The following is a 25743-nucleotide window of genomic DNA, read 5'->3' as shown; positions in this document are numbered from 1 at the left end:
TGCTGCAGACACTGATGTCTGATGGTATTTACAAACCAGTGTGAAGCTCCTGTACAATGGAAAACACATAACTCATACTATGAGAGCCATGGACCTGGAGTGTACAAGGTCAGCCATCAAAAGCAAAGTTATTTCAAGCAGCTCCACTGCTGGCTGCAAAAGCTGTTACATTTCTCCAGTGCAACCAACAGGACAATCACACCAGAAAGTGGTTTAGCCACACAGCAATGTGTTCAACTTAACAAAAAGTGACAGGATCATATGAAAAGAAGCTTACAATCTAAGTCAGAAAGAAGACTTGGCAACAGACAACAGATGGAGCCAGTGTGATACAGTTGCTGATTATTAGATGGACTTACTGAAGAACACACAGCTCCAAATGAATATGTTAGGGAACTAATAAGCAGAAAAAGAGCTCTAAGAAAAAATTATGAGGACTGACCTTTTTTTGATCTTACCTATCAGAGCTCTTATTTTTGTGCCAGTTTGCAAGATGCCACACTGCAAGGACACAGCAAAGAGCTCTGCCATTGTGCAAATTCGTGGCTGTCTGCTACAGGAAAAATACAGAAAGGGAACCTATGATGCAAGTGAACCACAAGCTTCATTCTTTTCTGCAGCAGACACCAAAGCAACAGACCCCTCCTTCAACCTTGCACTTCTTTCATGAGTCTGTGAAACCATTTGCATAAAGGATTACAATGGTAAAAGCAAATATCTGGAATCAGAGGGTATAACTAAGTTACAGGAGGCCTGTGCCACCAGAGCAGCTCTCGTGAACTAACTCTGTCCTTCCACAGTCAAAAAATATGAAGACCTGAAGCAAAGCTTGCTCTGTAGGCCCTAATTTGTGCTTGGTCCCAGCTGCCAGCTGTTCATCCTAATGAAAAGCCACAAAACAAATCAAAGCAAAAAACACAGGAGAGCACACACTTGCCACCAGGTACAGGGAACACACTTCACCCTCAGTTTAAGCTACTTTCTGCATGAAAGTTTTACACAAACCAAAACGGACAATGGAATTACTCAGCCATGTCTACAGCTGAACACTGCAAGAATCAGAAAATGACATTTTTATTGGCATGCAACAATAATTTCCAAGGATGATGACTAAATGGAAAGGTTTATGACTAGTCCACAGGGCACGTCAGAGTTTCTCATAAAATTCTTATCTTAGGTTGCAAATTCCACTGCCTAATTAAGTCCATGGAACTATAAGTCTGTTAATTTTGCAGACAATAAAATATGCTAGAACTCTGATCTCTATTAAAAAAATAAAACAACAAAATAACCAATCGAAGCACAAAGGCTTCTCATAAACTAATCTAAATGTTAGCTGTTGCTTTTTTTAGAGGGGCAAACAGAAACCTTAAAAAAAAAATCAACTCAGTACTCTTCCAATTCAATTCATTACTCTTGAAATTGTAGCTTTCAACTGTTAGAGCACCACTTACAGGAACACACAAGTGGAAAGTCCCCCGTACTTGAAGCAAAAACCCTCCAGACCCTCCAAGGAATACAACATTAAGAGTGACCATCTGCATTTATAGAGCACGTCTCACCTGAAGGCCATAAAGCAAACATACACGCACATACACTTGGACACTCGAGGCTGTCATTAACGCGTGATTCACGTATTCTTACAGGGTTGCACTTAAACAGTAAAACCCGAGCCAAGCCCTCGCACCCCTTGGCAAAGCCAGCATTTCCAGGGCAATCCCGGCCGGGCAAAGATCCGCGCCGGGCGCTGCCAGACCCTTGCCCCCGGAGCAGAGCGCGGCTTTCCCGCCGCCCCTCACCTGCTCCGCGCACCTGCTCCCCGGAACGCCCCGCTCACCTCAGGGCAGTGAGACCCCTGTGCCGGCAGGGAGCCCCTTCCCGGGAGCGGCCCCGCTCCCCGCCGCCGACCCGCCCGGACCTGCCCCGCACCGCCCCCGCGCCGGCCGTTACCTGAGCGGCGGCGCCTGCAGGGCCCGCGGGCGGCGCGGACTTTCATGGCCGCATCCCGCAGCCGCGGCCCCTCAGCACCCCGGCGCGGGTCCGCCCCGCCGCTGCGGCCGGCGCGGGGGCCCCATGTGAGGCGGGAGCCCGGCTGCGGGACCCGGGGCCGCGACCGCCGGCTCCGCCTCCTCCTCCTCCTCCTCCTCCTCCTCGCGAGCGCCACCGCCCACAGCGCCGGGGCGGGAACCGGCCGGGAACCGCCCCTCCGCACCAGCCAATCGGCGCCAGGCAAAGTGTGATGGACAGTGCCTGTCGACCAATGGAAAAAGGAAGCCGGGCGGAGGGATTCGCAGGTAGTCCGCGTGAATGCCCCTTTCCAATTGGTCGTAGGCGCTTGAGCGACACGCTGTTCAACCAATCATAGGAGAGACAACAACGCCCGAGGGACGCGCGGGAGGCAGCGGGAGGAAGAAGAGGGGGCGTTGCTATGGGCGCCTCGCTCTCATTGGTCAGTTCTTGAGGGCGGGTTATAAATAAGAGAATTAGCCAGTAGGAGAGCAGAGCGGGCAGTGATGGGCGGGCGGGACAGCCAATCAGCAGCTGTTTTTAGGGGCGGCGGCTGAAGCTGTCAGTGGAGTGGGCAGTCGGATGTCCCGAGTCTGGCCCTGGTTCTCGTCCCGGTCCCCGGTCGCCGTCCCATACCCATCCTTGAGCCCTTCGCAGGCGGCCCGCGGTGGCCGCGGCTGGGCTCCATGATGGCAGCCCTGCTGTTATTGCCCCTTACTGCTCGTCCCCTGCTGGGTTTCCCCATCCCTTCCTCTGGTCTCCTCCTCTCTCCAGGACGTGCAGGTTCAGCCTTTACTCCTCCGGTTCTTCCCATCTGCCTTCCCCCGCTCCTGGTGTCGGTCACACGGTTCGGCACCCCCGGTCCCCGCCTGGAACCTGCATAATCCAGCTCAGATATTCTGGGGGTTCGGCTGCCAGGAAGAAATAAACCTGGGATTTTTCACATACAAACTGCTATTTTTCAAATTAGCACTTATCCGCATGTAGGCAGCCTGTAACAGGTATGGAAAAAGACAACTTTCTTCCTGCTGCGACGCTCTGCCAGATTCCAAGTATCCATTCCAAAGCACGGCAGGACTAAAACATCTCATTAAACATTTGTGAGGGGGATTTGGTTTTGGTTTACATTGGTGAGAAGTTGATTTTTTTCCCTGACCTCATCTTTGGCAGAGGCTGAGCTATTTTTACTGAAACTCTTCAACAAACAAAGTTCATTTACTATACAGTTATGGATAGAATAACCAAATCCCAAACAGTTAAAAACCAGAGGAGTTGTAACTAGAAAGGGTCTTAGGCAAGAATGTGCCACTCAGCTTTGCTGTACCATATTATTAATAAGTTTTCTCATTATAGTTCATAATTCATTTTACATCTAGTCTTTTCAGCATGATCTAAACTGTGCTTGAGGGAATTTGATGTTGGACACATTAGCACCAGCTCTAAATACTGAGACTTTTCCACACAGTTGGATTAAAATCTCTCTATTCTGCAATGTCTTGATTAAATTTAGCCTCAGAATTTCAATCAAGAGTCTACAGTGAAACTTTCTCCATATGTTTAACTACAAAAGCTATTATTATCTTTGCACAGGCAACAGATTGAAAGTACTTTGTGTGTGGGCAAAAAATGTCTTGTTTTCTTAATTTCCTCCAGGATTTCCTTCACAGGAAATTTTCCCACGCTCACAAATGTTAAATATCAACCACCTGCAAACACCTATTCTAATGACAGCTCAAACACAGGGTGCAGCAAAGCTTTGGTAATTAAGCCATTACAAAATATTATTATTAGTATTATATCCATCATATTTTAGAGAGTAACAAAGCAGATGGAACTACCCAGATCCATCAGTCTCTTTTCTCTATTTTCAAGCAGAATTGAGTCTCAGAATAGAGGGTTTTAGCAAGATTTTTTCTTTGGAATTTTTTAAAGTTAAATTTCAATGCTTTATATGTTGCTGGGATTTATCTCAGCAAGATTTTGTAAAGTCAGCTCTGGGGTCCTTCATGTCAGGGTCCAGTGATCCCTGCGACTTTGTACCCCGTTAAAAAAAAAAAAAAAAAAAAAAAAAAAACAACACAAAAAAAACACAAAAAAACAAAAAAAAAAACAACAGTATCTCCCCCGATATCCTCATCCCTGCTGTTTGGGGAGCTATTAGTTGGCTTTCAGATGACATCTGCTGGTAGGTTTTGATTACCGCTCCTTTTAGGAACTGATCCCAGAACTACGCAAATGAACTATCGTTCCCCTGTTTCCCATCAAACAATTTACCTCCTTTTTGTTTCCCAAGCAAGATACGTGTAATTCCTGCTTTTGGGCTGCAGATGTCTTACTGCTAATAGCCAGCAATAAGCACTTATCCTGCAGTCTGGCGCAAAGTAACATCATTAAAACACACCAGAGAGATCCAGTGAAGCTGAACCTCAGTTGGAAACGCTCACATTGTTTCAAATAACATTGCGAGAGGTCCTGTGACTCGTGACGCTACTGAGCCCTGGTTTGAGAGGGAAATAAACCATCTTAGGAGCCCTCCTATGGCTTCATCTCGACGCCAAGTCCTGTTTTTAAAGCAGAAAACACCGGGCATCGCAGCAGGACTTTGTCTCGCTCAGTCCCCGTCCCCCTCGCAGCTGGCAGGAGCAGCGGGGCAAATCTGCAGCCTGGAAACCTGCAGAGGACGAGAGACTTCTGGAGCATCCCTCTGTTTCCCGGAGAGAGGAAAATGAACACCGCATTAGAAAACTCATCAAAAAGACTCATCAAAGGCAGAGCCTCGCAGATGTCTCAGCGCTCTCGGTCCTGGGGATCTCCTCCCCTCCCAGAAGGGCCCCCAGCCTGTAAATGCCTGTGCTCAGGGGATTCATTCCCCTCTCCTCCGGATGCCCCCAGGCTGCTCCATGCCGCTCCAAACAGCAGCTCTGCGCCTTTGCGGTTCGCACCTCTCTCCTCCATAAGGATCACTTTGGCTTTTTAAATGTGTCTGGTTTGGAAAAGGAGCAGCGCAGGGTTCATTCACGGCTGGACGTAAAAACAGACAGGAGAAGGTGGCTGAGAGCAGGCAGAAGGGGGAATTCCCTTCCTCCGGGATCTGCAAATGCCCCGGAGGAGAGAAGCTTGGGAGATTTCTCCTTCCCAAGAAGAAAGCTGATGCAATGAATCCATGTAAATTTGCCCCCACTGCAGCAGAGCAGGTGTCTTCCCCAGCAGAGGTTCTGTGGGCTCTAAAATTAAACAAGTGTCATACGACAGGGACTGTCCCTCTTCCCTCCCAAGGGACCAAGACAGTGGTTTGACGTCACAGTATTGTGATGAGATTGGGCACTTTAGTGATTTAACAGATTAAATACTTTTTGTAATGAAACCTTTCAAGAAAAACCATCTTTGGGTAGGACTGGTCAAATTCTGCTCTGATTTACTCCCGTGGAGATCTGAAGTCCTGTCACAGGAGCTGGAAGAGAGGGTCCCCATGGGAATTCCAGGAATTTTCTCTTGATTAATGTCAACATAGGTCCTTTTCTAGCTCCTGTCCAAGGTGGACATTTAACAGAACAGCCATGAAAAAATGATGCCTTTAGGTTTTCAGTCACTCACCAAACCCCTAGATTTTGAAAACCATCTTAATGGGTTCCCTGGGAGGAGCATTCCCCCACATGTGCCTCCCTCAGCCAGCCTTGCAGGTGGCCTTTGCAGAACAGGGACAAGTTTGCTTGTGGGTGAGAGGGCATTTCCAGCTACTCTGAGCAGGGGAGGGCACAGCTGGGGCTGTGCTCTGACCCCCTGCCCCTTGCCTTGTCAGGCCCGTGCTCCTGGCAGCAAGGAGGGCTCTGTGGGGGCAGCCTGCACTCTGTCCTCTGCACAAGGATGAACCTGCCTGCTGCCCAGCGGGGTTAATGATTCTGTCTCACCACTGGAGGAGGTGCAGAGGAGGTGGCCAGTGTGCCCTTGTGCTCAAAGCCTGCTCCATGTCAGCCCAAACCCACCACCACAGGTCTGTGAACGAGACAACCAGGTCTCTGCATGGCAACCATGGGAATGTCAGAGCATCTTCCATGCTCCTCTTCCAGGAGGCTGGCACAGCACCAGACACCCTGCCTGGGGAGCTGGAAAGGGATTGTTCTAGGGCAGATGGATATGCCCAAGCTGACAGCTCCTGTGCTGGCACTGGTGCTGCAGCCCTGTGCTCCCCTGCCTGCTCATCATGGCCATCTGCTGCCTTGGCTGCAAGGCAGAGCCTGCCTGCCCTGGCACGCTGCTGTGGCATGGCTGTCACCAAGCTCCTGGTGCTGCCCTGGTTGTGGAGTGGCACTGAGCTCACCAGCTGGCTCCTAGCTGCTCTGAGGTGCTCCCAGCCATGAGGCTGTGCAAACACTGGGACAAGGAGCCAGGACTGACCCTGTGTCACTGTGCCTTGCTTCAGCCCTAGGCACAGCCCATCACACCATGCCCCAGCCCTTGGCATCTGAGGAGCAAAGGGTGAGACCTCAATACTCAGGGCAGGCCTGGGACATGGCTTCTCTCAGCAGCATCTGAACTTTTGAGATGTCTGAGTACCAATTTTGTAGGGGAAAACCTTGAACATCTGATGAAGCTGTATTAGCTTTGTATTCACCCACCAAAGTGCAGAAATACAGATTTGCACTATCTTGGACCATGGTGGATGCTGAAAGAGGCCACACAGTCCTGTGAAGATCAAGGCCAACAGCCCAATGGCCATCAGTCCCACCTCTCCTGCCTCATGTTGAGGCACAAAAGGGTTTCTCATTGCCTGGTGTGCTGTCCTCACTCCCCAGCTAAGGCAGGTTATCTCTGGGATGAAAGCACAGCTTTTTGTGTCCCCAGGCTGCACAGCAGCCTCTCCTCCTCTGGTTATGCTCCTCACACTTGCACTCACTCCTTATCTCTGCAGATACAACAGTGAAGAGATTTTTCCCTTTCGTGGCACTGAAATTGGAGACCTCTGCCACCACAGGGCACTTCAGCTTGTCCCCCCCACCAGCCACCCCAGACTTGGGCACCTTTAAGTACCACAAGTACCCAGATGCTATTGGATCCCTGCTCAGCTCTCTGAGAGATCACACTCCCTGATCAGCCTGCCCCCAGATACATTTAGGTTTCCCAGATCCTTCATTTTCCCTGGCTCCCTGAGCCAGTGAAGTCACAGTGTTAATTGTTCCTTGCCCAGAATGATTCCCTAACTCTTATGCTTTGCTCTCTTATCCACGTTTTTTTGGTTTTTTTGGTTTTGTTTTTGGTTTTTTTTTTCAGTTCTGTTCTTCCTTTCTTCCTTTGCTGGGTTACCAAGCTGTGGAGAGCTCTTAGAACAGAAGATGAGTCAGGACAGATATGCAGAGGGAAGAAGATGATATTCCAGCCTTGAAGTCAGGTTCACTGCCTGCGTCATTGTTATTAAAAATAGATGAATGGCAGTGCTCCTCACATTGGAGGAGAGACACAGGAGATGTAATATCCTGGGCTGCTGAGCAAATGCTCCCTCTGTCTGCCTGCAAGTCCCAGAGTGGCATCTTCTGCTCTTTGATAAATTCTGTCTTCTTGGCTCTGACTTGTGGGATTTAATTTGCCTTTCATAAAAAAAAAATGGTTTAATGTTTCAGCTTTGGGAGGGGGAATGACTCACTCAATGATTAGCTCTTCTGCTCCAGTCAGTTGACTTCCAGCTTCCTTGAGAATTGAAAATCCCTACAAGTGCCAAGTTGTCTTCCTTTGAGAGCAGGCCCTCTCCTCATTCTGCACTGAAAAGCTTCTGGAGGATGAAAGCAGCTGTTTAGGGATGATACCTGGGCCTGTCTACTCCAAGACCATCCTAATCATGCCCCATCCCCTCAAGGAGACAGGAGGCAGGCTGGGACCTGCTGAGATCTGCAAGGCCAGGCTGAGATGTGCACCACTCATGCTCCCAGTGCCCCTGCAAAGGACAGAGGGGAGAGAGGCCAAAGCACAAGACATGGAATGATTTACATGAGCCCAGAGCCCAGGTGAACCACCCACGTGCCCAGAGCCATCCCTCTGCTCAGGACTCCACTGCTGCAATCACTCCCCCCTGGGCTGGTGATCACTCTCCAGATTTCGTGGGGCTGCAGGTGATGGTGGCAGCGAGGCCAAAGCTCTGCTCACTCAGGGGACACTCAGCCTATGTCATACCCTGGGTTTGGGGGGCACAGCCCAAGGACTGAGTTTACTTGTCCTTCCCAGGGCCAGCACCTCCATCCCTCCTGCCTGTGCCCTTACTTCCCCTCAGCTCTTTTGCTGCCACTATTTTCTATTCACTTATTTTTCTATGATCTGCTTCTTCCTATTAAATTACTATAACCAACATTATCATCTTTGGTCTGCTCCATGACTTGTCTGGCAGCCAGGCAAAAAAGGATGGGAGCTGAACAGAGCCACTGCAAGAGGGAGGTGTGACAGTGGCAGAAGTTGATGCTGTGGGTTTTGAGCACAAAACTTTCTTTCAAAATTATTCTAAGTCCTCAACTCTCAGTGCTACCCAGACCTGTCTGATCTAGATGCTGCTAGGGCTTGCAAGGGTGTTTACGGTCTTACTCAAGAACAAGCCAAGAGCCTACACAGACATGGAGGACTGCTGCCTGCTGTCTAATGGGAATGGTTTTGCTTATTCCATGAGAAAGTGTCTGTCTACCAGTGGGATGTTAAAGTTCCCCTTCTTTTTGCTCCTTTCTCCAGGGTGGGACATCGGCAGTATCATCTCAAAGACATTATCATACAGATGCTGTCCCTTTTTTTGCACCCAATTGCTCCTTCCTTGCTATGGGGAGCCAAAGGTACCTCATTAGTGTGTTAATAATAATCTTGACGAGTATGGAGATCAGCTAAATAACAGCAGTGACCTGCAGGGGGTCTCATCTGCCCAGATTTATGGTGCTGCTCACCAGCCCCTCTGAGGACTGCCAGCGCCCCTTCCTCCTTGTCCCCCAGCTGTTGAAAATACCCCGTGCAGTGTCTGTGTGCTTAATTAAAGCACAGGGACCGGTAACCTTGACGACTGTGAGCCACCCTCTGTAAGCCAGCTGAGGTGGATATTATGGTTCTGGTGTCTCCAGGGAGAGGCCAGAGCAGAGAAGTGAGTCAAGCACACAGGCATTGGACACGCTCATGAGCTGCGGGCACAGCCAGCAGTGCCATTGTCCCCTGGAGCTCCTGCCCTGCTCAGGGACATGCCCTGGTCCCTCGCTGGTGAGAGGTGATGCACAGTGCAGCTCTGAGAGACCAAGCCTGTCTGGAGCAAAGGAAGCTCAGGTCTCTTGGGTAGCCCTGCAACCTCTGTGGGTAATAGAAGACTCCTATAACCAACTCCATAGCTGTAAATATGCTTAAAAGAATTCCCCTTAGAACTGGGACATTTGTACAAGCACAATTACCTCTGCCAGAAAATGGTACAGCTAGTTTTCCTGGCAGTAAGTAGCAAGCAGCTAAAAACACATTTCCCATGAGGGGCTAAGATTGAATTTTACTTTTTCTTATAAAGCTGGTAAAAGGCATGATCAGTTCTGTATCAGATCAACACTCTTCTACCTCAGAACTGAGAGCAGGAGCTACCAAGCAGCTCCATATTGAAAAAAGGAGACAAAATCTCTTGGGTTAATACCCGTTTCTACTTTCCTCTTCTGTCCCCTGCCGGCACAGGGATCTGATGGAGAGGGGGACCTGTAGTCCCACCTTTGACAAAGCAGCCTGAGAGAGGATCAGCAGGGACCACGCCATGATATGGGGCCCTTTTCTTCGGAAATACTAGCCAGAAGAAAGCAGTCAGACCTCCTGAAGGATGGCTCAGCCTGCACGGTGCCTGGATGAGGCTGGCCAGGCCCCCAGAGGCGGGAAGGGATGTGACACCAGGGGATGTCCCAGGGGCTGCAGGATGCCCTGAGAAACCAGCCGTGGCACATGGAGCACCCGGCTGAGCCCTGACCAGGGAGGGAAGTTATCCAGGGGTGCTTGGAGCACCTCTGCACCCGGCTGTGCCCACAGACACAGCCTGAGACTACCCGGAGGCCCCAAGATGATGCCCCACGTTGGGCTCATCTGCTGCTCCCATCCCGCATGGGGCAGAAGTGGGGGCGTCAGGCTCAACTGGGGCTGCCAAGAGCAGATTAGCAGGTGGTGAGATCCTCGTCTAGGGTCACTTGAACAACTGTCTATGGGCTGATGAGGTGGTGCAAACCTGGGCTAAGGATTCCCAGAACAAAGGGTGTCCTGTCCGAACCAGGAGTGCCGGGGAACAACTGGAGATGGTGGGGGCGGTGCGGACCGGACCGAGGGTGCCGGGGACCGAATCGGGACCGGACGGAGAGCGCGCTGTCCGACACGGGCATGTGGGGTACGAGGCCGGCAGCTGCCCCCTCCCCGCTCCTCCGGGGCCGGGGCTGGACCACGTGCCGCCCGCCCCGCCCCGCCCCGGCCGCCGGCCCGCCCCGGCGCCGCCCCGGTGCCGCCGGCGGAGCCAGCGCGGATCGGCCCAGCATGGAGGGGACGCGGCGCGCCCTGCTCCGCCTCGCCGCCGCCTGCTGCCTGCTCTGCGCCCTGCCAGGTACCGGGGCGGCCGCCGAGGGGTGCCGTGGCGGGGGGCTGACCGAGGGGATCCCGCCGGTCTCGCCGCGGCGGGGAGCGCAGCGCCGGGACAGCCGTCGGGGCAGCGCCGGGACTCGGGCTCCTCCGTCCGCTGGTGGGGCTGCGGGAGAAGGGTCTGGAGAGCCCCCACGCAGGGCTTCTCCTCCGGGGAGCAGCGCCCCGGGCCTGCTCCCCGAACCCGGGCGAAATGCCCTCGGAGCCGGGCGCCGTCGCCCCGGTGGACGCGCAGGTGAGGCGGCCCAGGGATGCTCGGGGGGGTCCCGGCTGAGCCCCGCGCTCCGGGCAGCAGCGCGGCCGCCGGTCCCGGCCTTGCCCATACAAGGCACTGCCGGCAGCGCTGTTCCCGCCGGCGGAGCCACCCGGGCTCAGCTCCCGCCCGGCGGGATCCCGAGGGGATGTGCGGGGAGGGGGCCGACGGTCCTGGAGGCGCTCCCCTCCGGCATCCAGCCCTGCGAGCCTCCTGCCTCCCGCCCGGCAGCTCGCGGTGCCTCCGAGCCGCTGCTGAGCTTCCCCCCGAGGGAAGCCCGGACAAAGTCCGAACTCTGCCGCCTCCCCCAGCACGACGGGACCAGGGCCCTGTGCCTGGGGAGAGGGGCTGGACGGATGGAGCTGTTCGGGACGGAGCAGGAGCCAGACCCCGGCCCCAGGCAGGCTCCCGGGGAGTATTTCGGCTCTGCTCTGGGATCAACACGTCCCCACGTGGGCAGGCGCAGTCTGCAGCGTGGCGCTGACAGCCCCGTCCACCGACACCACCGCGCTTTGCCGCGTGGCTGGAGTGTGCCCCAAGTCGGGGGGCTGTCACCTTCCACGTGACCCTGGTAGTGACAAAGGCACTGTGCAATTTAGGGGCACAGGAAGCAAAACGTGTTTCTTCTTCTTTGTGGTTGAGAAAAACCCTTGGCCAGACCCTGTTCAGATCCCAGCACCGTTACTGCAGCAATAGAGACCAGGGGGTGACACACAGAAACTCAGTTTCTTATAACTTATTAGGTCTGGGGAAACCCTAAAATAGATGCCTGTGGGGCTGAGCTTCGGCAGCGAGAGTAGCACTCAGGATGAGGTTTTGGGTGCCGGATGCGGCTGGGTTTGAGGCTAAACGCTGGGAGCGGTCCCAAACCAGCTCCCTTTATGTGGGTGAAGCTGCACTCCCCACAGAGAGTGGCTGTGCTGTGATGGGCTGTGGGGAGGTGACCAGCCACTGGCAAAGGAAGGATTCAGGATTTCCACCGCTGAAAGGAGGAGGAGCTCTGAGCTGCCGGGGGCTATGTTCTGGCCCCGTGTCTCACACTCTGGGCACACTGGGAAACCTCAGGGAGCCCCTTGCCCCAGCTGGCTCCTACGAACCTTCTTGCTGCAAAGTCCAAGACTCAAACTGACAGAATGTACCAGAAATTAAGATTGCACTAAGTTTTTCCTGAGATCTTTGTTGCTTAGTGTCCCAATCCAAGATTCTTCACAGTCTCAGGAAATGGTACCTATGCAGCTGACCTGGCCCTTGCCCTCATAGCTTTTGAATTCACTACCCAATCCCAACTGTGGCTGAAAGACCAAATGATTGATTTCTATTGTGAAAATAGAAAATAAATGGAAGAGATGCCACCGTTAATAAAATGCCCCTTAGCAAGCACAACCCATAATGAGACACCAGAAAATCTCAGCAGGACAGTGGTGGGGGAAGGAACGGTTCACCCAGAGATTAGCCCCGAAGTCAGCAGTCCCAGACAAATTTGTCCACAGCTGGGCTTGTTCTAGCTCCATGAGTGCTCTCTGCCCTGCTCCCAGCACAGATTCCCTTTGCTCCTGCTGTCTGGCAGTGCCTGCTCCCACTCCCAGTCTGGGTTTGCAGCAGGGCCACAGAGGAGCTCAGGCTGCTGCTCTCCTGTGCTCTGCCCACCCCGGCCTCTCAATGCAGCCTTTCTTCACTGCCTGCGGAAATCCACTTCCTCCAGCACCATCAGCCTTACAAATAAAACCCTGAGTAATTTTGGTCTGGGCATTTTTCTGCCTCTCGCTCCCGTGCCGAGGTGCCTTGCGAGCAGTGAGAGCAGAGCAGGGCTGGGAGCAGCACGAGCACATAAAGCCCCATCTGTGGGCACCACCGGGGCCATGCCCACAGGCAGGCAGAGTGTCTGTTTCAAGGTCCCACTGACGATTTTCCGTGATTTTTTTTCCCTTTGTTTGCCCAAGGCAAGGACAAGTGGATGGACTTGGCCCCACCCTTACAGGACAGCTCCAGTTCTGCTGCACCCAGAACTGAGCCACAGCTTGGTCCCCTCCTCTGGGTGTTTCCTCCAGCAGTGTGACCCTGCACTCCCAGCCCAACCTTTCATGTCATGCCATCAGTCTTTGATGCCATTTCTACACATGATTTTCCCTCGGCCCCAGGGGCAGGGTGGGCCTTGTCTCCTTGCTGCCCTTCCAAGAAGGCTTGACCTGCTGGGCAGGGGCAAAGCACTCACCTCCTTTAGCTCCCTTGGCCCCATCCCTCCAGACAAAGGGGAGCTGGGACAATCTATAATACAGAAGTGCCTGTCCCTCCTTCCTTTCCACCTAGATCCTCTGGGTGGGCAGACATTGTTCTTGCCACAGGGTTTTCCCTCGGTCTGTGATCATCCCCACAATGGTCTCTGGAGCAGCTTTCATAGGGCTCAGTGCCACTGAGTCTGGGGTCACATCCTGAGCCCTGTAGGGCTGCTCAGAGCTGGGCAGGATGCGTCCCCCAAGCTCAGAGCCCATGGAACCAACAGTTACACTGCTGGAAGGACCTGGGGGCTGCTCAGGGCAGGGCAAGCTTCCTGATGTCCAGGCTTCCCCCAGCTCTTGCTACACTGCAATGGAGAGTAGGCTCCCTGCTGACACGGGGCTGCTATTAAGGCAACTGGCTTATTAATTTCTCCTAATGATGTGAATGCTTCTTCCACTGCAGCTGTGACTCCTGAGGTAAGCAGGGCCAGGCTGCCTGATGCCAGAGCTCCCTGCTGTTGCTGTATTACTGGGGTTACACAACCCCAGAGAAGGGCAGGCTTCCCAGGCCGTGCATGCCATGGGTGTGCCCAGCAGCTTCTGGGTGAAGGAGCCTTCACCACTGCTCAGGCCCCTACTGAGGAACAAAACCAGACAGCATGGGAGTCTCCCAGGCACCTTCCTGCCAAGCAAGGTGCTCCATAGCTGTATGTGGCCCGTGGAAAATAACTGGCTGCTCTGACAGTGGTAGCTGAGCAAGGCAGCCTGCTCTCCCTTTTCCCTGCCATAGAAATTTGGGATAAGCCCCCTTACCTCTAAATGGGGGATCAGTGATAGAGCTTCCTGCAAACCTGCAGGAAAGAAGTTTTTTGCATTTCTCTCCCCTGGCTGGGTGAGGAGGGTCTCATGTGGCAGGACCAGGGACCAGGCAGTGTGACACCCTGGGGTGCTGTGCTGTTCCTGCAGGTAGTGATCAGGCTGGTGCTGCCCCAGTACTGTGTGCTCTGGGCTGTGCTGTTCCTCTGCTTTTTTATGGGTTTTCCTAGTACTGAAGTACCTGTGCTTGGCATTTATAGTGCTGTTTCCAGGGCTGCTCATCCCTGTTCCATAGCTTTTGCTCTACCATGCCACGTTGGCTGGTTGTCCTGGTTCCCAATGCAGTGCCATCTGTTGAGGTGGTAGCACTGCCTCCCCTTTTTGCCTCCCCGTGGTTCAAGCCTGTGGCCTGGTATCCACAGATGCCCTGAGGAGTCATCTTCCTGCCTGCCTGGGCAGGTTGGCTGCTGGGCTGTCCCTCCCCAGTGCCCCACACTCGCTCAGCACCCCATATCTAATCTGCCCCCGTCTCGTGCTCTGCTCGTGGCCACCTGCCTTCCAGTCAGGAGAGCTGGTTTCTATTCCTGTCCCTTACCTCAGCCCTTGCTTTGCAGCATGCCTGGCCTGGCAGCTCTCCAGGGCTGAACTGGGTGCTCAGCACCCCCTTTTCAGCCCCCCCAGTTTTGGTGCCTGCAGAGCAGCTCGCAGAGGCCACGAGGGGTGCAATGAATTAAACTCTGCCATGAAGAGCTACATGTGGTCCCCAAGCAAGCTGCAAGGCTGGATGTGTGTCTGCGCCTCATGCCTGGAGTCCTCGAGCAGAGGGAGTCTGTCCAGCCTCCCTCAGCCAGGATGGGGATGGGGACAGTCTGGGCATCAGCCCTGGCAGGGAGAGCACTGGAGCCTGTGGCAAATGGAGCCTCTGGCACCCTGCCTCCATCGAAGTCCTGCAAGGTACCCAATGGAGCTGAGCTTACAAAGCAGCTGCCCCTTGTACTCGATCCTGTCTCTGAGCTTGCTTCACCACCGTGAGGGTGTTTGCTGTAGAGCATCCCTGGGTGCATCTGGCACCTCCCTGAAGGGCTCCAGAAATCTCTTCTGCTGCTTGTTTGGTTTTTTTATTATTATTATTCCAGGAAAAGAGATCAGGCTCAGCTAGTATCTAATCAGGAGCTATTCCAGTTCTGCTTTTAAATGAAATGAAGAGCCTTGGTTTTAAATCCCACTATATGGTTTTATTTGCATTTATACTCAAGCTTTTTTTCCTTGAAGAGATTGTCTAATTACTGTTGGTTGGTAATCATAAAATGTAATAACTGGCAACAAAAGATAATTTCTACACTTAATGAAGTAGTTTGCTAAGCAATAAGATATGACTGCTTTGATACATACAGGTTATAGTTTATACTTTGACTTTTTAAACATTGTATTTTTCCATTTTACCGGGTTGTTTGTGAGTGGAGCTGTTACACTTAAATGGAAATTGAATTCATTTAGTGCACCAAAATAGCATTGTAGAAGAGTTTGGGTGCCTTTTCAATGAATCAGAGCAGTGGTTTGACATGCATTCTGTAGGAAGCTGATTTAAGTGAGGTGCTATCCTCAGACAGTGACAGCCTGTGCAGGATGATACATCAACACCAGGGAGTCCTGCTCCCATGGGCACTTTCTCTGAAATCCTGGGGGAATCTTTCTCATCTTTGTGCTTAGCTCTCACCTGGGACTCTGCACATTTTTCCCAGTGGTGGCTGCACCCTGCTGCCCTGCTCTCTCCCTCAGTCCCCAGGAGCCAGCCTGCCATGGGCTTCCACACCTTCATCTCATCCTAAAAGGGATTTTAAAAAGTGTTCAAGTCTATGATTGGAGCTGGGTTGGTGTTGGCCTTTGGGGAGCTCAGGCTGCTGTTTCTGCCAGACAGGAAGGTGGGTGCAGAGGATGCTGCTGAGAGAGGCACGAGGGTTGTGGCAGAAGCTTGTTGAGGGTTTGTCCAGCTGAGGCCCTGCTCTATGTTATTGTTTTATCTGAGAAGCAAATAGATGGTGGGGTGGCTGCTGTGGCAGAGCATGGAGATCACCCTGTGTGACTACCCTGGCACAGCAGTGACTCTGTCCTGCCTGTGCAAACCTCCCTCAGCCCCTTGCCTGGCCCCAGCCCTGAATCTTGGGCAGGGAGCACAAGGCAGGAATGGCCCCGTTTCCTGCAGAGCTGGCTTCCTTCACTCCTCTCTGTTTTAGCATAATTTACCATGTCTGTTCTGGGGCTGGAGGGAGCTTGGGTTGATACGTGGAAATCACTCAGTGTTGTCAGACAATGCCAGAGAGGGGTCAAAGCTGTGGGCTGATGTTCAGAGCCCTCCCTTCCCTGAAAGAGCTGGGAGTGTTTCCCACCCTTATCCAAGGCAGGGGCTGCTTCTTGGTTGGCTGCATCCCTCCTCCCCTGGGACCACTCTCTTCCTTTGCCCCTCTTGTTTCCCAGACAGAGGTCACTGCAGTCAGCACAGTCTGATGGGAGCTGCTGCTCCAAATCCACCAGCCCTGCCCTAATGTGGTCTGGGATCTCTTGTTCTCACCACGGCACAGGCTGAGCCTGGGGGGTTAGCAGAGACACAGGGCAGGAGTGGGGCTGTAGCCAGGGGACCAGCTCTGCTTCAGCAGGCTGAAATATAAAGCAAGCTCACTCTTGGTCCCCTATCAGGGAAAGACATATTCTTATGGTCGGAGCTCTTGCTTACAGATCCTGAGACAGTCATAGCTGCTCTGTTATGGATTCAAGGGTGAGTGCACCTTTACCAGCTGTCCTGGGATGCTGCAACTATCAGGTCTTGGAGAATCACAGAAAAGGTGAAGCATTCACACTAACTCTTTCCATTTGCATCTGAAACAAGAAGGACATGGTTCTCTCCTGTCTCCTGAAGCTTGTGGTGATGCCTTAGGCAGTACAGCCATGGCTTTCCTGGCATGTGGTGCAGGAAGCAGAGCTTCTCCAGGAAGACTCCAGAGGAACGAACTCTGACCTGCATCTCTATAGGTAACTGATAAACAGCTAAAACCATCAGCACCAGTGACTGGGGCAGCAACGACAGCGCTGGAGCTGGGGCTTTCCCGACCTGTTTGGTACCGAGCTCCAGAGCAAAGCAGGAGCTGGACCCCTGAGGATCCCAGCCCGGGCGGGGTTTGCTGGGTCTGCCCCGGGCTGCGTTTGCGTGGCAGTAGGTTGTCCTTTTGGATGGATGATAAAACTGGCAAACAAAGCTGGGGCATTGCAGCAAGGCCCTTTGGAGGAGTGGGTTTATTTTCAATTGAAACTGAAATAAAACTCAGCGCTTGTACCTTTTAACACCTACAGCTCACAAGGAACAAGTTGCACCTCTGGGGGATTTCCCCAGGTGCTTTGCTTGGTGACTGTGCTGGCTTTGGATGTGCCCTTACCCCTTAGGAGCTGACAGATGGATGATGGGAATCCTTTGTCTGCCTGTCCCCGGGTGATCAGGATTTACTCAGTCTTTTGTTTCCTTGGCCATTCTAAGGCTCTTGCCTTTTCTATCTTCCCACCATCATCTCTTAATGTCTTGAATTTTTAGAATGTTAGTCTGGATTAGGCTCTCCTTTGTTTCCTGAGCTGGGTGAGCTGGGCTGGATGACTTGCTAATTAAGGTGCCATCAACACTTGCCATACTCAAAACAGTCCCTTGTTCCTCACCTGCTAATTTAAAATCTCTTCTGCAATTCTCTACAAACCGGATTTTTCACACCACGATGCTGTGTTAGACCAGAGCCAGAGCTGCCCATCCACCCGGGAACCATCTTCTTTCACAGTGATGGACACTAGATACTTTTGTGGGAAGAAGCCAAGTGGCTTCTCGGAGAGAAGAGCTTAGGGAAATGCCAGTCCCTCTGGCTGTCCCTCTTGCTGACAGCAGGAAGCTGTGCGTGCACTGGATTGGGGGAGCTGTTTGTCCCCTTAAGCCCTCCTGTCCCACAGCACCTCGTGGCAGGGATGCCAGTTCCTGGCATGCGGGAGGTGTCCTGGTGTGTAGGACCCAGACTCATCTGCCTTCCCTCCGACTTTCCTTCTGTGCATAAAATCACCCATTTTCCTCCTAAGTTCAGGCTATCTGGGTTCTGCGCATCCACCAGAAATTCAAACTGGGTTCTGCAACGAACTTTGCAGCTTGAGGTTGGTAGAGACATTAAGACCCATTTCTCCTAAAGACCCTCACCCATGGAGCTGCTGGTAAAGACATTAGCACCCATCTTGCCTATCACTTCTCTGGTCAGAAACTGGCATGATGGATGCCGAGGTGCTCAGGCCTTTGTGCAAGACAGCTCTCCACAAATCTTTCCCTCAGCATGACTCAAGTCATGACTTGCCACCCCATGAGAGGCTGTCCCGGACACAGGCCAGCTATTCAGAGCAGCACATAGCCAGGCTCGCCCCTGGCCAGGCACCTGAGCACCACCTTTCCTGTTTACCCCGCGGTGACAGCAGGGCTCTGTCTCAGGTCTGCAGGAGCAGGCAGTGGGGTGTTTACTGAGCAAGCATCCGCCAGTGCCCAGCCAGCAGCCGGAGCTGGTGGGATCCCACCCCGTGCTCAATAGCACTGCTGTGTTTAGGGCTGGAAATTGTCACATTTGGTGACAATGCCTTTTGGTGCCTGGTTCCAGGAAACCCAGAGCTCAGCTCTTTTCCTTCCAGGTGTTATTGGTGTATCCTACACCTGAGCTCCACGGCAGAGCAGCTCGCTTTATTTGGAGGCACCTTCTGGCCATGCACGTCTGGATCCAGGAGAGGCCAAAGGGAGCATCACACAGGCCTTTGGTCTTCATGTTCAAGTTGCCCCAGCTGGGTTGCCTGTGAGAGCTCGTTCTCTGAATGTGCTGAGCAGGGCTGTGCATCCCTGCGGGAGCCCTCCTGGGACTGGGGCCCCGGGCTGGGGAAGCACAGCTCCATCAGGCTGCTCAGGGCTTTGAATTCTCCAGCTGGTCAGGGTACTGCAAAGGTCTTGAGAGAGCCATGTATTGTGTCTTTTTTTAGGGCCTGTTTAGTGCTGTAGCTGGAGAAGAGCTCTGATAATTCTATATGTTCTGAAGAGCTTTTAAAAATTGCTGAAATTTCCCCAAAACAGTATAAGAATGGGCTGCTTTGCTGGTGGATGAATGTTTCTTGCTGATAGCGTCTGCTTTGGATGCTTCTTCACTGTGGGGAGAAGGGACATGATGATGGATTTGCTTCAGTACCTTTATTTTTTTCTGTAATTAGCTCATCAGTCCTTTGTGGCTTGGATAGAAACTTTAACAGAAATTGTCAAAATATTGACTATGAGACATTTTAAAATTGGAGAGTCCATCCTGATGTGGCTACATTTCTCTGTTTTCTTCCTGTTTATACCCTGACAAACCCTCACAGGATCTGTGTTTATGAACAGGCAGTGTAAGAGCCTTTTGGTTTTCCTCCTCCTGTATGCTGTCACGCTGTCTAGCAGCTGTGGATCTGGGGGGATCTTTGCTTGCTGCAGGTTCCCTTCAGGGTAGCTGCTCCTTTTTGCTGTAGTGGGGGGCTGAGTAGCTCCCCATTTCTATGACAACTGTTGTATTTCGTGGTGGTGATGTGTTCATAAATAGCTCAGGAAGGCACACCCCAGGCCCGTTAGCTGTAGTAGTCTTGCTGCCCATTTCACCTTTCCCTCCAGCAGAATCCCACACTACTGCTAAGGGGACTCACAATATGTGCTTTACCTTTGCCATCCACAGTCTTTTTAAATATCACTTCTCTCTGCTTCATTGGGCCAGGGGAGCTAGAGAGTCTTCTTTCACATTTTCCTCATTTGTATTTTTTCAGCACCACTTTTGACTCTTTCTCAATAACCCAAAGACTTATTTAAATTTCTTACAGAATCAGGTCTTGGGTGATACTTTTAACAAACCCAAATCCTCTAAAAACGTTTAAAAGATGCTCAAGGATAGAGGGATTGGTCATGCTGACCCCTAGAGAACAACAGCACAGGACTGGAGAGACAGTAGGGTAAAGAAAAAGTCCCCTAGAACAGGTCCCTGCCTCAAAAACCAGGAGGACAGAGGAGCTGTTTGAATCCCGTTCCCAGGTGTGAACCTGTGCTGGATTTGGAATTAAGGGGATAAAGAAGTTCCATTTCTGTCCTTCCCCCCTGTTTGTCCTCTCACTGTGGGATCTCTGACAAACTTCTCTGTTCCACAGCAGAGGGTCAGCAGACAGCAGAGGCCTTGGTGTCACTGTCACCTTTTCCTAGCACAGCGCTAACCTCGCTTCGGCCAAGGGAAGCCTCTGATGTTCCTCCAGTGACTGCTGCCATTCCTCAGACAGGCCTGGAGAAAAACCTGACTGCTGCAACACTCAGTGCCATGGGGGCCCATTCTACAGAGGTGGAGGATGCCTTCATCCCCACCACCCCCATGGCAGGCTCCAAGGCAGAGAGACTGCAGGCTTCTACCACTGCCAGTCCTGCGGACATCACAGTTACACATCCTGAGCATGACAACATGAGCTTGTCAGTCAACAGCAGCACTGAAATCACCTCCCCTACCTTGACTGCCAGCACTCTGGAAGAAAACCAGCCCAGCCATGAAGCCACAGAGCCTTTCAGCACAACTGAAGAAAGGGATGATGCCAGCAGTGCAACCCCCACGCCTCCTCTGAACACTGGGCCGGGTGAGGTTTTGCTTTTCCTGCCTGTGCACAAAGTCCTGCCTCAAGGATGCACAACCTGAAATGTCTGAGCACTCTCCTGCTAACTGGAGAGAGGGAGAAGAAGGGAATGAAACACTAAGCAGAGCCAGTTCAGTGCAATTTATTTGCAAAGATGTTAGTTCAGCATCCTCTTTGCAAACCTCATTAATGCTGGTGTTAATTGTGCTGGCTGCTTTCTGATTGATTGTGTGCAGGGACATCCTTCATATATCTAATCTGAAACAGCATGTGTTAGCAGCACTGCCTAGCTGGGCCTTTCTGGCATCAGGGCTGGGGTCTCAATGGGAGCCTCCCTGGAGAAGCACACCCTCCCTTAACACATAACATGGAGATGGGCAAGCACAAGTGACAGCTCATCCATACCTGGGCAACCACAGGAAACCCTACCCTACCTTCAGATCCCTCTGGGCAGCATGGGGACTGGTTATAGGGTCTGCAATCCCAGTTTTGTCCATCTTGGGGCCTGCCAGGCTGTCACACACCCCCACTGCAAGGCAGATACTGACTGATCACTGATTTACATGGTGTTCATACACAACTGCATTGTTTTCCCTGGCTTGTGTCACATGGTGCTGCTGTTCTGTGACAACTGACACAGCCTCAGGGGATGCTGCTACCCAGTCCCTGGGCAGCCCCCTTTGTGCTCCCTGTAAGGAGGGATGAGAGGCCTGTCCCAGTGTCTTGGTCTGGGGTGATCCCCAGCTGTGTGTAAAGTTGTTTAAGCTTGTCTGCTTGTCCTTTGTCCCCAAGGACAGGCCTTGTGGGCCCAGCTGAGGTTGGCTGACATTGCAGATTGGCACATATGAAAACTGAGAGGACTTTCTAAGCACTGTGGGTTATAGTGTGGCTCAGCTGTGGCTGTGCTAAAGGCTCTGCTTGTTTTCCAAAGGGTTGACAATAAGCTGCTATTCCTATAGTCCCAGCAGTCCTTCTTACAGTCTTGCTTCCATCTTGTCCAGTCCCACAAAACAGTGTGCTTGCACTGGATCCTTTGAAATAACTGCTTGTTCCTATTTTGCAGCGACAACTAACAGCTCTCAGTCAGGGCTTTTTGATGGGCAGACCCTGAGGCCCACAGCAGCAAGGTCTGAAACCAAGGCAGGAACGAGCCCTGTGGGTACCACAGAGGAGAGCACTGTGGAGCCCAGAACTTCCTCTGCTCCCATCTCCATTGTACGGAGCACGTCCTTTGCCACTGCTTCCAGTACTGTGACAGTGACGGTGACACCCCTCATGACCAGCTCCACATCTGCCAGCACAGCTGCCATCCCCACCAGCACGCCCACACTGGCACAGTCATTGGAGCCCAGGCATGAGAAGACTTCTGTGTTGGATGTTGGTGATGATAATTCAGGTAAAGGCTCTGCTTTTAATGGGCTGCCCAGGGAGGTGGTGGAGTCACTGTCCCTGGAGATGTTTAAGGAAAGACTGGATGTGGCACTCAATGCCATGGTCTGGTTGACAAGGTGGTGTTAGGTCATAGGTTGGATTGATAATCACAGAGGTCTTTTCCAGCCTGTAATAGATTCTGTAATTGTTTTGTACCTGTTCTCACAAAACATGGCAAAGGGCTGGAGCTACCTGAAATTGCCTCTTGGTTGTACTGAGCAGAACCAGAAAAGACAAAGTCTTGCTGTTCTAGCCCCTGAGGGCTCTCCTTTGGCCTCATTCCCTTGGTCTCCTTGCAGAGCTCCCCAGTTTGGCTGGTAAAGCGAGGGCTGACCCCTTGGTGATCACTGTGATCTCTGTGTTCATTGTCATGGTGGCCATCCTGGCCCTGGTGGGATTCCTGCGCTACCGCCAGCACAACAACCGCACCGAGTTCCGGCGCCTGCAGGACCTGCCCATGGTGAGTCTGCCTCCAGCCCAGCCCCACCTGGGCTGCCTTGCCACTGACTGCTTTGCAGCTCTCCCTCATTAGCAGCCCTTTGGGTGTTTGCAGCAGCACCAGTGCTGATCACACACTCCTGTTCCTCCTTAGGTCCCTCTCCTTCCATCCAAGGTTTGAGTCAAGACAGCAAGTCTCGAGGTGGGGCACTAAAGAAGCTCTCTGCCTTCCCCTCACTCTGCAGGGGAATGCTGAGAGGTTAGAGAGAGGAAGGAGAGCTCCATCCAGGCTTGTCCTGAAATGACACCTTCCTGCCCTCTCCTGTTTTCTGATATATTTGCTTTGTAACTGTGACAAAGCAGATTTTATGCTCTGTTCCAGAGAGATTGTCTGTTTGTCTGTGTTTGACCCTTTGGGAATATAAAAATATATGAGGGTTCCAGAGGCTGGACTAGCTCTGGGGAAGCTGCAAATAACTCCCTGAACTTTCTGGAACAGAGGAGTACTGCAGCTAAGCACGCAAGCTGAGCTGTTTCAAGCTGAGTGGAGTTTTCAACAGCCAGAGTTTTCCACATGCCTGCAGCAGGCAGGCAGTTCCTGCACACACCTCTTCTCTCCAAATGCTGCAGCAGGAGAGAGACTGACAGCCCAAAGATCCAGGAACTGCACAGTGACAGCGTTTAGGTGGATGGCTGGGCAGATGCCATGCTGTGAGGTGTGGCTGAGAAGGCTGTGCTGCCTGCACAGCAGTCTCCCAGGCTGGGACCATGATGCCACCGTGCAGACGTCTCATTAAAGCCCCTCTTCTCTGCTTCTAGGATGACATGATGGAGGACACCCCTCTCTCCCTCTACAGCTACTAGGCAACCAGGCTGTCTACTGCCCAGAGGAAAAGGCCTTGAGGACTTGGTCCCAGACGATCTGCTGAGGAATGAGGGGCTGTGATTTGCACACAACTGAAAGATCCTTTTCAGATGGTTTTTGGTTTTAGATGTTTTCCATAGTTCAGTGTTGAAGTTTCTATGCTGCAAATCAGAGCCCAAGTCTGACCCTTTTCTCCAGGCTCTCCTCAAAACAATGCCCTGAAGAGGGGTCTCCTCCTTTTAGTGTGGCAACCAATTAGCCAAGACAACCTTTGCCATGGTGTCCTGCATGGATCTCTTCTGTTGGTCTTGGTGGCTGCTGCCTTCAAAGGAGGGGGGCTAGTGTTTCAGACTAGGGCTCTTAACAGTGGTGGTATCAGCACAGTGCCAGCAAAGGAGACTGCTGTTTTCTGAGGAAGCCAAGGATGTGGAAATCAGTTCTCTTGGGCTCCCTCTTGTTCTGTATTTTTAAGGTTGTTTGTTTTGGGGGTTTTCTTGCACTTTTGTTTTTGTTCCTGTTTCAGCTTTAGCCCCAGGATTGGCATTACCCATCCTGAGACACCTACAGGAGGATAAAAGACTACTCTGCTTCCTTCCTGATGCATACCTTTTCTCTTCAACCAGGGAAAAGTGTTTTGTGGCCACTGGAGAAGTGCCCCTGCTACTTGATGTTGCTTTGAAGTTGCTGGGAGGAAATTGAACATAATGTTAGCTTAACTGAGCTTGATAGGACTCAGTCTATTGCCAATTAGACACACTAATTTGGTCTCACCACAATTAGGAAACCATGTCTCCTACACTTGATGCTTTTGGCATATGTGTAAACTCCTTTCCCAGGCCCAGTAAATGCTTTAGTCCATTTCCATGCCTGGGCTAACACAAGCCTTTCCTCAGGTACCTCCCATTTTGCTTCGAGCATCTGGTTGCTGGAAGTTGTACAAAGCTGGTGCTTTGCTCTCCCTCCTATGCTATGCAAGGTCAGAGCTCCTCTACTTTCTTATGTTAGTCTTTTGAGCCAGTTGTGTCTTGTCATGAGGACAGATCCTGGATGTAGGTGCCTTCCTCCCCTTCCCTTTCTTGGTGTTATGCTGATTAGATTCTGCACTTTTGCCTCAAAATATCACTGCTGTAGACTGCATCCAAGGCTCTTGAGGCCTCTCAAGGAAACCCATAGACTAGAGCCTCTGAGTATAAATCAGAGGAGCTTTTGGTGCCCTTGCCTCAAGAAGACCGGAGTGTGTGTGACATGACAATCTTCATGTAATTACACCTGCTCCTGTTTTCTAACTCAGATTTGACTGCAGGAAAATGGAAACACATGCCTTCTCTAGAGTGTTTGATTTTTGACTAAGCCAGTTGCTCCCTCAGGATACAAGGGCTAGAGTTTATCTGCCACGTTTCTCTACAAGCCTCAGTTTCTCCTCTCCTTTTAGGAGCAACATCACTGAACCCCACAAAGACAGATACCAGGCCTCACTTGCAAAAGTACCTTTTTTTCCCCAGTGCTGTTAGTGGTTGTCATAGCAGGGTAAAGGGTAATTCCCTATCAGCTGAGCTCAAGTTACCTGGAAAGCCCAAAGATGGAGCAGAACGGGTCTGGGTCAAATAGATGAACTGGGTAAGGCAGCAGTTCCTCCTCCCTGTGCTGCTGCTTCCAGAGTGGCTGACAAATGGCTGCAGTGCAGTTGGGCTTCAGTTTGGCCTTCCATCTGTGTATTTATGCCCAGTAAAATAGGGAAGAGGGTTGGTTCTCTTCTATGATTGCATGAGAACTAAAGAGCAATTGTCACAGCTCCAAAGCTTTTGTATCAAGTATTGTCTGCACAGGGTGATCTCCCTAGCTACAGACTTGTTTCCCCTGCCGGAGGGCAGGGTGCTGCTGGTTTTCGGCACAAAGTTGGCAAGTTAGTGGTGGAAAATAGAACTCCATCCTGGCTGGAACTGGTGCAGGCTGGCATATCTGGGAAGTGTGTCTGCACACAATCAAAAGGGCAGAGGCTGGTTGTTCTGGTTTCCCATGCGTCGCTGTGCAGGGGAAAGGGGTGAGGAAAAACTCGCCCAACACCAAAGTGCAACTTTGTTTGTAAAATATGTTGATAGTGGATTTTTTTTTCTGCAATAAAGTTACAAATGCCAAAAGTGTCTCAGTCCTCGTATTTTCATTGCAAACATGTAATTGAAAAGCTTTTATAGATCACGATGAATCCTGTGATAGATAAACAGCAGCAGTTTGAAGCACAAAGACTCACAGAGCTGATAACTAGAAAATGCCAGACAGCCATGAACCATAGCTCTGACAGTTCAGAAGGACACCACCCCCTGACTGTGTTCCTTCTTGTCAGGGTCATTCCTGGTCTGGGTCGAGTGAGATTAATATATGTACAGTTAAATCAGATGAAATGCGTCTTAGAGAACCACACTAGACCAAATAATCTA

At 51.8% G+C, this 25743-nt stretch overlaps 1 protein-coding gene across 2 annotated transcripts; it reads left to right on the top strand.

The window, feature by feature from the left end:
* The first annotated feature begins 10483 nt into the window (after positions 1-10483).
* LOC136560067 (uncharacterized) lies at positions 10484-25440 on the top strand. 2 transcript variants are annotated; one of them, XM_066555692.1, is made up of 5 exons: positions 10484-10573; positions 20107-20577; positions 21638-21970; positions 22305-22465; positions 23263-25440. In XM_066555692.1, the coding sequence occupies exons 1-5, from the start codon at positions 10507-10509 to the stop codon at positions 23305-23307; spliced, it is 1077 nt and encodes a 358-aa protein (XP_066411789.1). In that variant the 5' UTR covers positions 10484-10506; the 3' UTR covers positions 23308-25440. The 2 variants fall into 2 exon arrangements, with proteins under 2 accessions (XP_066411789.1, XP_066411790.1); XM_066555693.1 differs by lacking the exon at positions 23263-25440 and adding an exon at positions 22598-22778.
* The last annotated feature ends 303 nt before the right edge of the window (positions 25441-25743 follow it).

This window comes from Molothrus aeneus, chromosome 9, assembly GCF_037042795.1.
Source record: "Molothrus aeneus isolate 106 chromosome 9, BPBGC_Maene_1.0, whole genome shotgun sequence".
In the NCBI taxonomy this organism is placed as follows: Eukaryota; Metazoa; Chordata; class Aves; order Passeriformes; family Icteridae; genus Molothrus; species Molothrus aeneus.
Note: the sequence above shows the minus strand (reverse complement) of the source record. Positions and strands in the feature narration are given on the sequence as shown.